This window comes from Salvelinus fontinalis, unplaced genomic scaffold, assembly GCF_029448725.1.
Source record: "Salvelinus fontinalis isolate EN_2023a unplaced genomic scaffold, ASM2944872v1 scaffold_0154, whole genome shotgun sequence".
NCBI lineage: Eukaryota > Metazoa > Chordata > Actinopteri > Salmoniformes > Salmonidae > Salvelinus > Salvelinus fontinalis.
Genome location: NW_026600363.1, coordinates 141,315 through 158,054, shown reverse-complemented (window position 1 = coordinate 158,054; position 16,740 = coordinate 141,315). Strand labels below are relative to the sequence as shown.

The 16,740-nt window shown below is 50.8% G+C and overlaps 1 protein-coding gene across 1 annotated transcript in view; it reads right to left on the bottom strand.

Annotated features, from left to right (window-relative positions):
• The window catches only part of LOC129843519 (uncharacterized protein KIAA0930 homolog), a 57,631-nt gene extending 41,606 nt beyond the window's left edge, over positions 1-16,025 (bottom strand). The window contains exon 1 of the mRNA XM_055912278.1: positions 15,863-16,025. Coding sequence (XP_055768253.1) covers positions 15,863-16,007 — 145 coding nt within the window. The 5' untranslated portion in view covers positions 16,008-16,025. The remainder of the gene's footprint in view (positions 1-15,862) is intronic.
• Between the last annotated feature and the right edge of the window lie 715 nt (positions 16,026-16,740).

The window sequence follows — 16,740 nt, the reverse complement described above, 5'->3', positions numbered from 1 at the left end:
ATATGGCTCTGGTCTATAGTAGTACCACTATATAGGGAATAGGGCTCTGGTCTATAGTAGTGCACTATATAGGGAATAGGGCTCTGGTCTATAGTAGTACCACTATATAGGGAATAGGGCTCTGGTCTATAGTAGTACCACTATATAGGGAATAGGGCTCTGGTCTATAGTAGTGTACTATATAGGGAATAGGGCCCTGGTCTAAAGTAGTGCACTATGTAGGGAATAGGGCTCTGGTCTATAGTAGTACCCTATATAGGGAATAGGGCCCTGGTCTAAAGTAGTGCACTATGTAGGGAATAGGGCTCTGGTCTATAGTAGTACCCTATATAGGGAATAGGGCCCTGGTCTATAGTAGTGTGCTATATAGGGAATAGGGCTCTGGTCTATAGTAGTGTGCTATATAGGGAATAGGGCTCTGGTCTAAAGTAGTGCACTATATAGGGAATAGGGCTCTGGTCTAAAGTAGTGCACTATATAGGGAATAGGGCTCTGGTCTATAGTAGTGTACTATATAGGGAATAGGGCTCTGGTCTATAGTAGTGTACTATATAGGGAACACACATCTCTTTCCACAGGGCCATGGGGTGAGACAGGGCCGTGGGGTGAGACAGGGTCGTGGGGTGAGACAGGGTCCCTCTTCAACACAAACACACTTAGAAAAACAAAGTCGTTAAATTCTACAACAACATAAAAGGAAGCGATTCCCAAACCTTCCATAACAAAGACATCACCTACAGAGAGATGAACCTGGCCACTGTGACTGAACCAAACTTAAGGAAAGCTTTGACTATGTACAGACTCAGTGAGCATAGCCTTGCTATTGAGAAAGGCCGCCGTAGGCAGACCTGGCTCTCAAGAGAAGACAGGCTATGTGCTCACTGCCCACAAAATGAGGTGGAAACTGAGCTGCACTTCCTAACCTCCTGCCAAATGTAAGACCATATTAGAGACACATATTTCCCTCAGATTACAGATACACAAAGAATTTGAAAACAAACTCAGTCCTGATAAACTCCCATATCTACTGGGTGAAATTCCACAGTGTGCCATCACAGCAGCAAGATTTGTGACCTGTTGCCACAGGAAAAGGTCAACCAGTGAAGAACAAACACCATTGTAAATACAACCCATATTTATGCTTATTTATTTTCCCCTTTTGTACTTTAACCATTTGCACATCATTACAACACTGTATATACACATAATATGACATTAGTAATGTCCCTATTTAAACATTTAAAAGAAATGTGAGTGTAATGTTTACTGTTAATTTTTTTAAAATTATCTATTTCAATTGCTTTGGCAATGTAAACATAAGTTTCCCATGCCAATAAAGCCCTTAAATTGAGAGTGTGGAAGCAGGGAGGGCCGTGGTTGGTGTCAGGAGAGAGCATGTCTTGGTGCTGTTTACACATCATCAGTGAGTCTGATGACTGGAGAGACTCAGGAACCCATGTAGACACATTATCAGTGATTCTGCTTGATGCAGACTGACTGTAGAGACTCAGGAACACATGTAGACACATTATCAGTGAGTCTGCTTGATGCAGACTGACTGTAGAGACTTGGGAACACATGTGCCAACAAACAGACGTCTCGATAACTGTGTAAATCTCTCTCGGACAAGGTTTTATAAATAATATTTGCTGGTCTGTGGTGTGTAATGAGGAACAACCAGACGCTGCACATTGCAGTTACTAATAAGAAAGTAAGAAAATAACTTTAAAAAACGTTAAATCCCTGTTGATTGATTGATATGGTTGAGAGGGATGAGGCAAAAGGAATCGCAAATAAGTCTGGCTGTACAGCCGATGGGCAAACGTACCGCAAATTGAGAAATCCTGTGACTAAACGGAATAAAAATTAAACAAACTACACTATGAAACAAAGATAAATTACATAAATAATGACAGTTAAAAGCTTTATTGTTGTCTATCAACAACAAGCCACCGCGGTCTGTCAACTTGGATGGTAAATTACAGAGGATAATAGCGGATGATATTGCCACTACTATTTGCCATGTTTTCCAAATCTAAGCCTACTAGAAAGTCTGCCCCCTCAGGCCTGGAGGGAAGGCCAACCAATCAGCCTGTTACCAACCCTTATTAAGGGGGTTGGCTGTTTGAGCCAATAAAGTGTGCTTTACTTTAGCTTCCCTCCAGGCCTGAGGGCGCACACTTTCTAGTCGGCTTAGATTGGAAAATTGTTGTCGTTTCTTACATTATTTTCTCAGAACGATTTTACCTACAGCCAGAAATAACTTTAGGATTAGATCGGCGGTCACTCAGCAGAAATTCAACATCCCTCTCTGTCTGTCCTACAACACGGCTCTCTGTCCTACAACACGGCTCTCTGTCCTACAACACGGCTCTCTGTCCTACAACACGGCTCTCTGTCCTACAACACGGCTCTCTGTTCTAGAACATTGCTCTGTTCTAGAACATTGCTCTGTTCTAGAACATTGCTCTGTTCTAGAACATTGCTCTGTTCTGTTCCTGAACACGGTTCTAGAACACCTCATGACAACAGGAGAAGTAGAAATTACCCAAATCTATTCTTGTGTTTCCTCAGTCAAAATGTTAGGCCTGAATGTGACTAGTTCAGTTGACTTCATACCACAAGACCAGCGCTCTGATGTGGTCTGTCAAACAGGGAACTACAACATAAAACACATACTGTTGTCACAGAGGAACACACACACACAGCCAGACATGGTACCTCGTCAAAGAGATTAGACAGACTACCTCGTCAAAGAGATTAGACAGACTACCTCGTCAAAGAGAATAGACAGACTACCTCGTCAAAGAGAATAGACAGACTACCTCGTCAAAGAGAATAGACAGACTACCTCGTCAAAGAGAATAGACAGACTACCTCGTCAAAGAGAATAGACAGACTACCTCGTCAAAGAGAATAGACAGACTACCTCGTCAAAGAGAATAGACAGACTACCTCGTCAAAGAGAATAGACAGACTACCTCGTCAAAGAGAATAGACAGACTACCTCGTCAAAGAGAATAGACAGACTACCTCGTCAAAGAGAATAGACAGACTACCTCGTCAAAGAGATTAGACAGACTACCTCGTCAAAGAGAATAGACAGACTACCTCGTCAAAGAGAATAGACAGACTACCTCGTCAAAGAGATTAGACAGACTACCTCGTCAAAGAGATTAGACAGACTACCTCGTCAAAGAGATTAGACAGACTACCTCGTCGAAGAGATTAGACAGACTACCTCGTCAAAGAGAATAGACAGACTACCTCGTCAAAGAGAAGACAGACTACCTCGTCAAAGAGAAGACAGACTACCTCGTCAAAGAGAATAGACAGACTACCTCGTCAAAGAGAATAGACAGACTACCTCGTCAAAGAGAATAGACAGACTACCTCGTCAAAGAGAATAGACAGACTACCTCGTCAAAGAGAATAGACAGACTACCTCGTCAAAGAGAATAGACAGACTACCTCGTCAAAGAGAATAGACAGACTACCTCGTCAAAGAGAATAGACAGACTACCTCGTCAAAGAGAATAGACAGACTACCTCGTCAAAGAGAATAGACAGACTACCTCGTCAAAGAGAATAGACAGACTACCTCGTCAAAGAGAATAGACAGACTACCTCGTCAAAGAGAATAGACAGACTACCTCGTCAAAGAGAATAGACAGACTACCTCGTCAAAGAGAATAGACAGACTACCTCGTCAAAGAGAATAGACAGACTACCTCGTCGAAGAGAATAGACAGACTACCTCGTCGAAGAGATTAGACAGACTACCTCGTCAAAGAGATTAGACAGACTACCTCGTCAAAGAGAATAGACAGACTACCTCGTCAAAGAGAATAGACAGACTACCTCGTCAAAGAGAATAGACAGACTACCTCGTCAAAGAGATTAGACAGACTACCTCGTCAAAGAGATTAGACAGACTACCTCGTCAAAGAGATTAGACAGACTACCTCGTCAAAGAGATTAGACAGACTACCTCGTCAAAGAGATTAGACAGACTACCTCGTCAAAGAGATTAGACAGACTACCTCGTCAAAGAGATTAGACAGACTACCTCGTCAAAGAGAATAGACAGACTACCTCGTCAAAGAGAATAGACAGACTACCTCGTCAAAGAGAATAGACAGACTACCTCGTCAAAGAGAATAGACAGACTACCTCGTCAAAGAGAATAGACAGACTACCTCGTCAAAGAGAATAGACAGACTACCTCGTCAAAGAGAATAGACAGACTACCTCGTCAAAGAGAATAGACAGACTACCTCGTCAAAGAGATTAGACAGACTACCTCGTCAAAGAGATTAGACAGACTACCTCGTCAAAGAGATTAGACAGACTACCTCGTCAAAGAGATTAGACAGACTACCTCGTCAAAGAGAATAGACAGTGGTGCAGGGAGTCAGAGGACCATCAGTAACTAGAGTAGAGGACTGGGTAGCGGTGCAGGGAGTCAGAGGACCATCAGTAACTAGAGTAGAGGACGGGTAGCGGTGCAGGGAGTCAGAGGACCATCAGTAACTAGAGTAGAGGACTGGGTAGCGGTGCAGGGAGTCAGAGGACCATCAGTAACTAGAGTAGAGGACTGGGTAGTGGTGCAGGGAGTCAGAGGACCATCAGTAACTAGAGTAGAGGACTGGGTAGCGGTGCAGGGAGTCAGAGGACCATCAGTAACTAGAGTAGAGGACTGTGTAGTGGTGCAGGGAGTCAGAGGACCATCAGTAACTAGAGTAGAGGACTGGGTAGCGGTGCAGGGAGTCAGAGGACCATCAGTAACTAGAGTAGAGGACTGTGTAGTGGTGCAGGGAGTCAGAGGACCATCAGTAACTAGAGTAGAGGACTGGGTAGTGGTGCAGGGAGTCAGAGGACCATCAGTAACTAGAGTAGAGGACTGTGTAGTGGTGCAGGGAGTCAGAGGACCATCAGTAACTAGAGTAGAGGACTGGGTAGTGGTGCAGGGAGTCAGAGGACCATCAGTAACTAGAGTAGAGGACTGTGTAGTGGTGCAGGGAGTCAGAGGACCATCAGTAACTAGAGTAGAGGACTGGGTAGCGGTGCAGGGAGTCAGAGGACCATCAGTAACTAGAGTAGAGGACTGGGTAGTGGTGCAGGGAGTCAGAGGACCATCAGTAACTAGAGTAGAGGACTGGGTAGTGGTGCAGGGAGTCAGGACCATCAGTAACTAGAGTAGAGGACTGGGTAGTGGTGCAGGGAGTCAGAGGACCGTCAGTAACTAGAGTAGAGGACTGGGTAGCGGTGCAGGGAGTCAGAGGACCATCAGTAACTAGAGTAGAGGACTGGGTAGCGGTGCAGGGAGTCAGAGGACCATCAGTAACTAGAGTAGAGGACTGGGTAGTGGTGCAGGGAGTCAGAGGACCATCAGTAACTAGAGTAGAGGACTGTGTAGTGGTGCAGGGAGTCAGAGGACCATCAGTAACTAGAGTAGAGGACTGGGTAGTGGTGCAGGGAGTCAGAGGACCATCAGTAACTAGAGTAGAGGACTGGGTAGTGGTGCAGGGAGTCAGAGGACCATCAGTAACTAGAGTAGAGGACTGGGTAGTGGTGCAGGGAGTCAGAGGACCATCAGTAACTAGAGTAGAGGACTGGGTAGTGGTGCAGGGAGTCAGAGGACCGTCAGTAACTAGAGTAGAGGACTGGGTAGTGGTGCAGGGAGTCAGAGGACCGTCAGTAACTAGAGTAGAGGACTGGGTAGTGGTGCAGGGAGTCAGAGGACCATCAGTAACTAGAGTAGAGGACTGGGTAGTGGTGCAGGGAGTCAGAGGACCATCAGTAACTAGAGTAGAGGACTGGGTAGTGGTGCAGGGAGTCAGAGGACCATCAGTAACTAGAGTAGAGGACTGGGTAGTGGTGCAGGGAGTCAGAGGACCATCAGTAACTAGAGTAGAGGACTGGGTAGTGGTGCAGGGAGTCAGAGGACCGTCAGTAACTAGAGTAGAGGACTGGGTAGTGGTGCAGGGAGTCAGAGGACCATCAGTAACTAGAGTAGAGGACTGGGTAGTGGTGCAGGGAGTCAGAGGACCATCAGTAACTAGAGTAGAGGACTGGGTAGTGGTGCAGGGAGTCAGAGGACCATCAGTAACTAGAGTAGAGGACTGGGTAGTGGTGCAGGGAGTCAGAGGACCATCAGTAACTAGAGTAGAGGACTGGGTAGCGGTGCAGGGAGTCAGAGGACCATCAGTAACTAGAGTAGAGGACTGGGTAGTGGTGCAGGGAGTCAGAGGACCATCAGTAACTAGAGTAGAGGACTGGGTAGTGGTGCAGGGAGTCAGGACCATCAGTAACTAGAGTAGAGGACTGGGTAGTGGTGCAGGGAGTCAGGACCATCAGTAACTAGAGTAGAGGACTGGGTAGTGGTGCAGGGAGTCAGAGGACCATCAGTAACTAGAGTAGAGGACTGGGTAGTGGTGCAGGGAGTCAGGACCATCAGTAACTAGAGTAGAGGACTGGGTAGTGGTGCAGGGAGTCAGAGGACCGTGGCCAACTGGCCTGTTGATCTCGATCCGTGATATCCAAAAGCTCCCTCAACGGGAGTTCTACGTTGACGGACAGCAGAGATCACGTGTCCATCTATTTTCACGAACAAAAAAGATCAGATGAAGTCTTGACGGGCCGACAGAATATGTTTGCCAAATTAGACACGCTCCACACGCTCCACACACCACGAACCCAAAACCCATCTGTTTGGCCGTGCCCATCGGAGCCATACAGCATTCTTGATACGGGGGACCAGGGTCCTATAGAGACAGTAGAGTCCTCATACCATGCTGCATCTGACTGTTACTGACTCCACATCACAGCCAAGCAGGGCCCCCAAGCAGGTCCCCAAGCAGGTCCCCCAAACAGGCCCCCAAGCAGGGCCCCCAAGCAGGGCCCCCAAGCAGGACCCCCAAGCAGGGCCCCCAAGCAGGGGTCCCAAGCAGGGGTCCCAAGCAGGGGCCCCAAGCAGGTCCTCAAGCAGGGCCCCAAGCAGGTCCCCCAAGTAGGTCCCCCAAGCAGGGTCCCCAAGCAGGTCCCCCAAGCAGGGACCCAAGCAGGGACCCAAGCAGGGGCCCCAAGCAGGTCCTCAAGCAGGTCCCCAAGCAGGGCCCCCAAGCAGGTCCCCCAAGCAGGTCCCCAAGCAGGTCCCCCAAGCAGGGGCCCCAAGCAGGGGCCCCAAGCAGGTCCTCAAGCAGGTCCTCAAGCAGGTCCCCAAGCAGGGCCCCCAAGCAGGTCCCCCAAGCAGGTCCCCAAGCAGGTCCCCCAAGCAGGGCCCCACAGAACAACGTGTGGAAGCCAATCAACAACAAAATGGTGTCAACACCTTGGTTATCTCTAACCTTTAAAACACTGTAACCTATAATACCCTTTGGAAAGCCATGGTCAGAGGGAAGCTTTCACAGCGGATGATGCTGTTCCTGTTTTTAAATCCCACATAGAAAAGGGTTCTGCACTACTCCTACTGCCCTTCACCAGACAGGGCCACAGTGGCCCCCCCCCCCCCCCCCCATCACCAGACAGGGCCCCCCCTCCCCCCATCACCAGACAGGGCCACAGTGCCCCCCCCCCCATCACCAGACAGGGCCACAGGGCCCCCCCCCCCCATCACCAGACAGGGCCACAGTGCCCCCCCCCCCATCACCAGACAGGGCCACAGTGCCCCCCCCCCATCACCAGACAGGGCCACAGTGCCCCCCCCCCCCCCCATCACCAGACAGGGCCACAGTGCCCCCCCCCCCATCACCAGACAGGGCCACAGTGGCCCCCCTCCCCCATCTCAGTCTCCAGTATCTATGCTGCAACAGTCTATGTGCCGGGAGGCCAGGGTCAGTCTGTTATATCTGGTGTCCTGTGTGATCTTCAATATGCTCCCTCTCTCTCTCCTCCAGAAGAACCTGAGCCATTGGACCATCCCCCAGGACTACCTGGTCTCATGACTCCTGACTGTCCCCAGTCCACCTGGTCGTGCTGCTGATCCAGTCGCTGCTGTTCTGCCTGCAGCTACGGAACCTTGACCTGTTCACCAGACGTGCTACCTTGTTCCGGACACTGGCTATTCATACTGGCTTACAACTAGGCATTAGATGTTACATGTTGTCCATCCATCCGAATCCTTCAGCGACAACAGTAACAGAGCTATTGATTAGATGCGTAAAATGTCTGAGAGAAAGACACCATACTGAAACGAGGAGACCCGGCGCTCTGCGGTGACGTCATACTGACACGAGGAGACCCGGCGCTCTGCGGTGACGTCATATTGACACGAGGAGACCCGGGGCTCTGCGGTGACGTCATATTGACACGAGGAGACCCGGGGCTCTGCGTGGTGACGTCATATTGACACGAGGACACCCGGCGCTCTGCGGTGACGTCATATTGACACGAGGAGACCCGGCGCTCTGCGGTGACGTCATACTGACACGAGGACACCCGGCGCTCTGCGGTGACGTCATATTGACACGAGGAGACCCGGCGCTCTGCGGTGACGTCATACTGACACGAGGAGACCCGGGGCTCTGCGGTGACGTCATATTGACACGAGGAGACCCGGCGCTCTGCGGTGACGTCATATTGACACGAGGAGACCCGGGGCTCTGCGGTGACGTCATATTGACACGAGGAGACCCGGCGCTCTGCGGTGATGTCATATTGACACGAGGAGACCAGGCGCTCTGCGGTGACGTCATATTGACACGAGGAGACCCGGGGCTCTGCGGTGACGTCATATTGACACCCGGCGCTCTGCGGTGACGTCATATTGACACGAGGAGACCCGGCGCTCTGCGGTGACGTCATACTGACACGAGGAGACCCGGTGCTCTGCGGTGACGTCATACTGACACGAGGAGACCCGGGGCTCTGCGGTGACGTCATACTGACACGAGGAGACCCGGGGCTCTGCGGTGACGTCATATTGACACGAGGACACCCGGCGCTCTGCGGTGACGTCATATTGACACGAGGACACCCGGCGCTCTGCGGTGACGTCATACTGACACGAGGACACCCGGCGCTCTGCGGTGACGTCATATTGACACGAGGAGACCCGGGGCTCTGCGGTGACGTCATATTGACACGAGGAGACCCGGCGCTCTGCGGTGACGTCATATTGACACGAGGAGACCCGGCGCTCTGCGGTGACGTCATATTGACACGAGGAGACCCGGCGCTCTGCGGTGACGTCATACTGACACGAGGAGACCCGGGGCTCTGCGGTGACGTCATATTGACACGAGGAGACCCGGCGCTCTGCGGTGATGTCATATTGACACGAGGAGACCAGGCGCTCTGCGGTGACGTCATATTGACACGAGGAGACCCGGGGCTCTGCGGTGACGTCATATTGACACCCGGCGCTCTGCGGTGACGTCATATTGACACGAGGAGACCCGGCGCTCTGCGGTGACGTCATATTGACACGAGGAGACCCGGCGCTCTGCGGTGACGTCATACTGACACGAGGAGACCCGGTGCTCTGCGGTGACGTCATACTGACACGAGGAGACCCGGGGCTCTGCGGTGACGTCATATTGACACGAGGAGACCCGGGGCTCTGCGGTGACGTCATATTGACACGAGGAGACCCGGCGCTCTGCGGTGACGTCATATTGACACGAGGAGACCCCGGTGCTCTGCGGTGACGTCATATTGACACGAGGAGACCCGGCGCTCTGCGGTGACGTCATATTGACACCCGGCGCTCTGCGGTGACGTCATACTGACACGAGGACACCCGGCGGTGACGTCATATTGACACGAGGACACCCGGCGCTCTGCGGTGACGTCATATTGACACGAGGACACCCGGGGCTCTGCGGTGACGTCATATTGACACGAGGACACCCGGCGCTCTGCGGTGACGTCATATTGACACGAGGACACCCGGGGCTCTGCGGTGACGTCATATTGACACGAGGAGACCCGGCGCTCTGCGGTGACGTCATATTGACACGAGGACACCCGGGGCTCTGCGGTGACGTCATATTGACACGAGGAGACCCGGCGCTCTGCGGTGACGTCATATTGACACGAGGAGACCCGGCGCTCTGCGGTGACATCATACTGAGACCGGAATACAGATGACACGTCCCTGACAGAACAATACCACTACTGACAGAAACAAACGCTTGGCAAATCACCACAACAGACAAACAAACAGACAAACAAACGCTTGTCTGGTGATGGGGTGGAGGGGGACACTGCTTGGCAAATCACCACGTTTCTAGTGTAGAATGCAGATCAGTGTTCTGAGGTTATCCCTCAGATTACGCTGTTGAACCAATTACTTTTTGGAGACTAGATGTTCCATTCACATTCACCTTGACACTCAGACAGATAATCCTGTCTTCAGTCCACATTGGTCATACAGTATACTAGGTAGCCTAGTGGTTAGAGGAGGCAGGTAGCCTAGGGGTTAGAGGAGGCAGGTAGCCTAGGGGTTAGAGGAGGCAGGTAGCCTAGGGGTTAGAGGAGGCAGGTAGCCTAGGGGTTAGAGGAGGCAGGTAGCCTAGTGGTTAGAGGAGGCAGGTAGCCTAGTGGTTAGAGGAGGCAGGTAGCCTAGTGGTTAGAGGAGGCAGGTAGCCTAGTGGGTTAGAGGAGGCAGGTAGCCTAGTGGTTAGAGGAGGCAGGTAGCCTAGTGGTTAGAGGAGGCAGGTAGCCTAGTGGTTAGAGGAGGCAGGTAGCCTAGTGGTTAGAGGAGGCAGGTAGCCTAGGGGTTAGAGGAGAGGCAGGTAGCCTAGGGGTTAGAGGAGGCAGGTAGCCTAGGGGTTAGAGGAGGCAGGTAGCCTAGGGGTTAGAGGAGGCAGGTAGCCTAGGGGTTAGAGGAGGCAGGTAGCCTAGGGGTTAGAGGAGGCAGGTAGCCTAGTGGTTAGAGGAGGCAGGTAGCCTAGTGGTTAGAGGAGGCAGGTAGCCTAGTGGTTAGAGGAGGCAGGTAGCCTAGGGGTTAGAGGAAGCAGGTAGCCTAGGGGTTAGAGGAGGCAGGTAGCCTAGTGGTTAGAGGAGGCAGGTAGCCTAGTGGTTAGAGGAGGCAGGTAGCCTAGGGGTTAGAGGAGGCAGGTAGCCTAGGGGTTAGAGGAGGCAGGTAGCCTAGGGGTTAGAGGAGGCAGGTAGCCTAGGGGTTAGAGGAGGCAGGTAGCCTAGTGGTTAGAGGAGGCAGGTAGCCTAGGGGTTAGAGGAGGCAGGTAGCCTAGGGGTTAGAGGAGGCAGGTAGCCTAGTGGTTAGAGGAGGCAGGTAGCCTAGGGGTTAGAGGAAGCAGGTAGCCTAGGGGTTAGAGGAGGCAGGTAGCCTAGGGGTTAGAGGAGGCAGGTAGCCTAGGGGTTAGAGGAGGCAGGTAGCCTAGTGGTTAGAGGAGGCAGGTAGCCTAGTGGTTAGAGGAGGCAGGTAGCCTAGGGGTTAGAGGAGGCAGGTAGCCTAGGGGTTAGAGGAGGCAGGTAGCCTAGTGGTTAGAGGAGGCAGGTAGCCTAGTGGTTAGAGGAGGCAGGTAGCCTAGGGGTTAGAGGAAGCAGGTAGCCTAGGGGTTAGAGGAGGCAGGTAGCCTAGTGGTTAGAGGAGGCAGGTAGCCTAGTGGTTAGAGGAGGCAGGTAGCCTAGGGGTTAGAGGAGGCAGGTAGCCTAGTGGTTAGAGGAGAGGCAGGTAGCCTAGTGGTTAGAGGAGGCAGGTAGCCTAGTGGTTAGAGGAGGCAGGTAGCCTAGTGGTTAGAGGAGGCAGGTAGCCTAGTGGTTAGAGGAGGCAGGTAGCCTAGGGGTTAGAGGAGGCAGGTAGCCTAGTGGTTAGAGGAGGCAGGTAGCCTAGTGGTTAGAGCAGGCAGGTAGCCTAGGGGTTAGAGGAAGCAGGTAGCCTAGGGGTTAGAGGAGGCAGGTAGCCTAGTGGTTAGAGGAGGCAGGTAGCCTAGTGGTTAGAGGAGGCAGGTAGCCTAGTGGTTAGAGGAGGCAGGTAGCCTAGTGGTTAGAGGAGAGGCAGGTAGCCTAGTGGTTAGAGGAGAGGCAGGTAGCCTAGTGGTTAGAGGAGGCAGGTAGCCTAGTGGTTAGAGGAGGCAGGTAGCCTAGTGGTTAGAGGAGGCAGGTAGCCTAGGGGTTAGAGGAGGCAGGTAGCCTAGTGGTTAGAGGAGGCAGGTAGCCTAGTGGTTAGAGGAGGCAGGTAGCCTAGTGGTTAGAGGAAGCAGGTAGCCTAGGGGTTAGAGGAAGCAGGTAGCCTAGGGGTTAGAGGAGGCAGGTAGCCTAGGGGTTAGAGGAGGCAGGTAGCCTAGTGGTTAGAGGAGGCAGGTAGCCTAGTGGTTAGAGGAGGCAGGTAGCCTAGTGGTTAGAGGAGGCAGGTAGCCTAGTGGTTAGAGGAGGCAGGTAGCCTAGTGGTTAGAGGAGGCAGGTAGCCTAGTGGTTAGAGGAGGCAGGTAGCCTAGTGGGTTAGAGGAGGCAGGTAGCCTAGTGGGTTAGAGGAGGCAGGTAGCCTAGTGGGTTAGAGGAGGCAGGTAGCCTAGTGGGTTAGAGGAGGCAGGTAGCCTAGTGGGTTAGAGGAGGCAGGTAGCCTAGTGGTTAGAGGAGAGGCAGGTAGCCTAGTGGTTAGAGGAGAGGCAGGTAGCCTAGTGGTTAGAGGAGAGGCAGGTAGCCTAGTGGTTAGAGGAGAGGCAGGTAGCCTAGTGGGTTAGAGGAGAGGCAGGTAGCCTAGTGGTTAGAGGAGAGGCAGGTAGCCTAGTGGTTAGAGGAGAGGCAGGTAGCCTAGTGGTTAGAGGAGAGGCATGTAGCCTAGTGGTTAGAGGAGAGGCAGGTAGCCTAGTGGTTAGAGGAGAGGCAGGTAGCCTAGTGGTTAGAGGAGAGGCAGGTAGCCTAGTGGTTAGAGGAGAGGCAGGTAGCCTAGTGGTTAGAGGAGAGGCAGGTAGCCTAGTGGTTAGAGGAGAGGCAGGTAGCCTAGTGGTTAGAGGAGAGGCAGGTAGCCTAGTGGTTAGAGGAGAGGCAGGTAGCCTAGTGGTTAGAGGAGAGGAAGGTAGCCTAGTGGTTAGAGGAGAGGCAGGTAGCCTAGTGGTTAGAGGAGAGGCAGGTAGCCTAGTGGTTAGAGGAGAGGCAGGTAGCCTAGTGGTTAGAGGAGAGGCAGGTAGCCTAGTGGTTAGAGGAGAGGCAGGTAGCCTAGTGGTTAGAGGAGGCAGGTAGCCTAGTGGTTAGAGGAGGCAGGTAGCCTAGTGGTTAGAGCGTTGGGCCAGTAACAAAGGATGCTGGATCGAATCCCCGAGGTGACAGGGTAAAAATCTGTCGTTCTGCCCCTGAACAAGGCAGTTAACCCACTGTTCCCCGATAGGTCGTCATTGTAAATAAGAATTTGCTCTTAACTGACTTGCCTAGTAAAATAAAAAAGGTTAAATAAATAAAATACTGTATTCATAGTACTGACAGTAGAATAGACCTGCCTAGTTACAAAAGGCTCATTTTACAAGAAGGTAAACAGCACAACATGGATGTGCCAAAGAACACAGGATATCCTGTTAGCCGTGGTATATTGGCCATATCCCACACCCCCCCTCGTGCCTCGTCGCCAACTAGAGGCCTGCTGACGAGCGTGGGGTGTAATCACTGGGAGGCAAACGGAAACAGAGGTGCTGAAACGTAAAAGGGACACACCTGAAATTGTGCAACGTTTCTTGTTTTTCCCCGATGTGCACTAATGAATACACCCGTTTTGTTTCCACACCAGATGCTTTCTGGCTGCTTTTAAATTAATGATTCGGGTTCGTTTTTATTCATGAATAACCTCGCTGGAGCTCATCTCTCATGCCCTTCATATGATAATCTGCCTTGAGGCAGATGTGCAGCTGTGGGTGACATTACAATGAGAATGGTCTCTCTCAGGAGGCGGCGACGGTACAGAAACATTGAAAAACAACAGTTACTGATGTTGATGCTAATTCATGATCCGAGTTCCCCTACGGTTGCTGTCGTATGGCCTGAAACATCAATGTTTCTATCATGTGGTTTTCAAAAAGGTCCAAAAATTAACTTCCTGATGCCAAAGTTGAACACCCAGATATCAACAGATAGAATCCCCCCCCCCCGTTCTCCTGGTCAGGGACAAGTCTGGTGGCCTGGGGATGCAATAACACTCACATGGATATCACAAGTTGTACAACACTATAGCCGACTGTTAAGGTCCCGTGTGGCTCAGTTGGTAGAGCATGGCGCTTGCAACGCCAGGGTTGTGGGTTCATTCCCCACGGGGGGACCAGGATGAATATGTATGAAACTTTCCAATTTGTAAGTCGCTCTGGATAAGAGCGTCTGCTAAATGACTTAAATGTAAATGTTAAGGGCCAGAGGCTCCCTCATTCCTCATCAGTCCCCTGGTAGGTGCACTATGATACACACAGACAGCCTTGTCTAAAGCCATGAAGCATCGTCATTTGTTTCAGAAACCTGATCAGAGGGAGCAGGCCTGCTGAAACATTGATCAGCGGGAGCAGGCCTGCTGAAACATTGATCAGAGGGAGCAGGCCTCCTGAAACACTGATCAGAGGGAGCAGGCCTGCTGAAACACTGATCAGAGGGAGCAGGCCTACTGAAACATTGATCAGAGGGAGCAGGCCTGCTGAAACATTGATCAGAGGGAGCAGGCCTGCTGAAACACTGATCAGAGGGAGCAGGCCTGCTGAAACATTGATCAGAGGGAGCTGGCCTGCTGAAACATTGATCAGCGGGAGCAGGCCTGCTGAAACATTGATCAGAGGGAGCAGGCCTCCTGAAACATTGATCAGAGGGAGCAGGCCTGCTGAAACACTGATCAGAGGGAGCAGGCCTGCTGAAACACTGATCAGAGGGAGCAGGCCTGCTGAAACACTGATCAGAGGGAGCAGGCCTGCTGAAACATTGATCAGCTGTAGCTATGATAGAAAACATTTGTGTTGTTTATGGAGAAAATGCTATTAAAACATTCTGATATAGATCATTTTGGGTTTCCATCCCTTTACAATTAAAGCATAGCATGCCTGTAACTCAATGCACTGCTTTAAAATAATAATGCACTTTGGAAGCGGCTTATGGTAGAGTATTAATTAACATTAAAATATTTGGCAACAGCTCTGGTGGACATTCCTGCAGTCAGCATGCCAATTGCACACTCCCTCAAATGTTGACATCTGTGGCATTGTGCTGTGTGACAAATCTGCACATTTTAGAGTGGCCTTTAGAGTCCCCCAGCACAAGGTGCACCTGTGTAATGATCATGCTGTTTAATCAGTTTCTTGTAATGCCACATCTGTCAGGTGGATGGATTATCTTGGAAAAGGAGAAATACTCACTAAAAAAGGGACGTAAACAAAGTTGTGCACAACATTTGAGATAAACTTTTTGTGAGTATGGAACATTTATGTGATCTTTTATTTCAGCTCATAAAACATAGAGACCAACACTTTACATGTTGCGTGTTCCTAACACCTGTGGGTAAGCGTCACTGGGGAGGAAGTGTCGTTCCTCAACCGGAGGCACACCGCGTATGGATCTGTGCGAAACTGCTCCAGTAAGTGTGTCTTTTTGAATAGAAAGATTCTCTCTCGCTGATATACAAGCAACCGTTTCGCAAGCGATGATTTAACGTTTCTAAACGTTAAATCAGTCGGAATTTGTAGGCTAGTTCACAAGCAACCAACCGCGGGGGAAAGCTAGGTTTAACTGCTGAAAACCCCTACAGATAATAACAAGGGGTTTTCGAGAGTTAGACTGCACAGATAGTCCATTACAAATTATAGTCACAAAGTCACATAACTGATGAACTGGAATCGTGTAACTAAACAAGCTACTGTTGGCGATATTACAAGTCGCGATAGGCCACTCACCAACCGAATCAATTCAACAGTATAAATTGTAAACCTCTACTCACCAAGTCCACTAATTTCTTGTCTGATAGTAAGACGGTTACGTTCGTCGGCGATCGCCTTCAACATCTCTTGCAGAGAATGGTCCGGTTCTCCGTTCTCCTCCTCCACCGGTCCGACCTTCTTACAAACACTGGGAACGGATGCCATTCCCAGCCCGGGCTCATGACAGTCCTACCACGGCAGATCCACCCGACCGACAGGGAGAAAGACAGGAGTCGGTGGGGATACCGCGCCGTGTCTCCACTAAAACCATCCACTGATAATCCACTTAGATTAATTCCAGACAATATTTACCAATCGCACTGTCCTCTTGTCTGGTCACCGCTGAATGTTAAAGCCCCTTGAGTAGGACACTTCCGTCTGGCTCTCTAGATCAGCTGGGGAGGAATGCGCTCACACTTCCTGTATATTATGCAGAACAACAGAGAACATTTAAAGGAAAAGTGACCCATTTTCGTCGATTTCTCATAAATTGATATTTTGGGTGAACATTTCCATTCTAGCAAACAGTCAAATACCAGACACGTTGTAACAAATGTATGTCTCTTATCCATCTGCATGTATGTCTCTTAAATACGTTTCTCGCGTGTGGATCAGCGGGACAGGCCTATGATGTTGCCGTTGGTCTCGAGCTGACAGGAAAGGGGAGGGGGGGGGGCAGCGGATATTCGGTGCGAGCTCCCGTTGGTCTCCGAAGATGACGGAATTGGTACGAGACGTTTTTTCCGTTTTCAGGGTTCCTCCAAGTTCTAGATGAAGTTATTTATAAACGTGTTTATTGTTTTTTTTCTTCAGGCAATCAACAACTGTCAATTACAGCACAGCCAGTACATCAGGCTACAAGCACAGCCAGTACATCAGGCTACAAGCACAGCCAGTA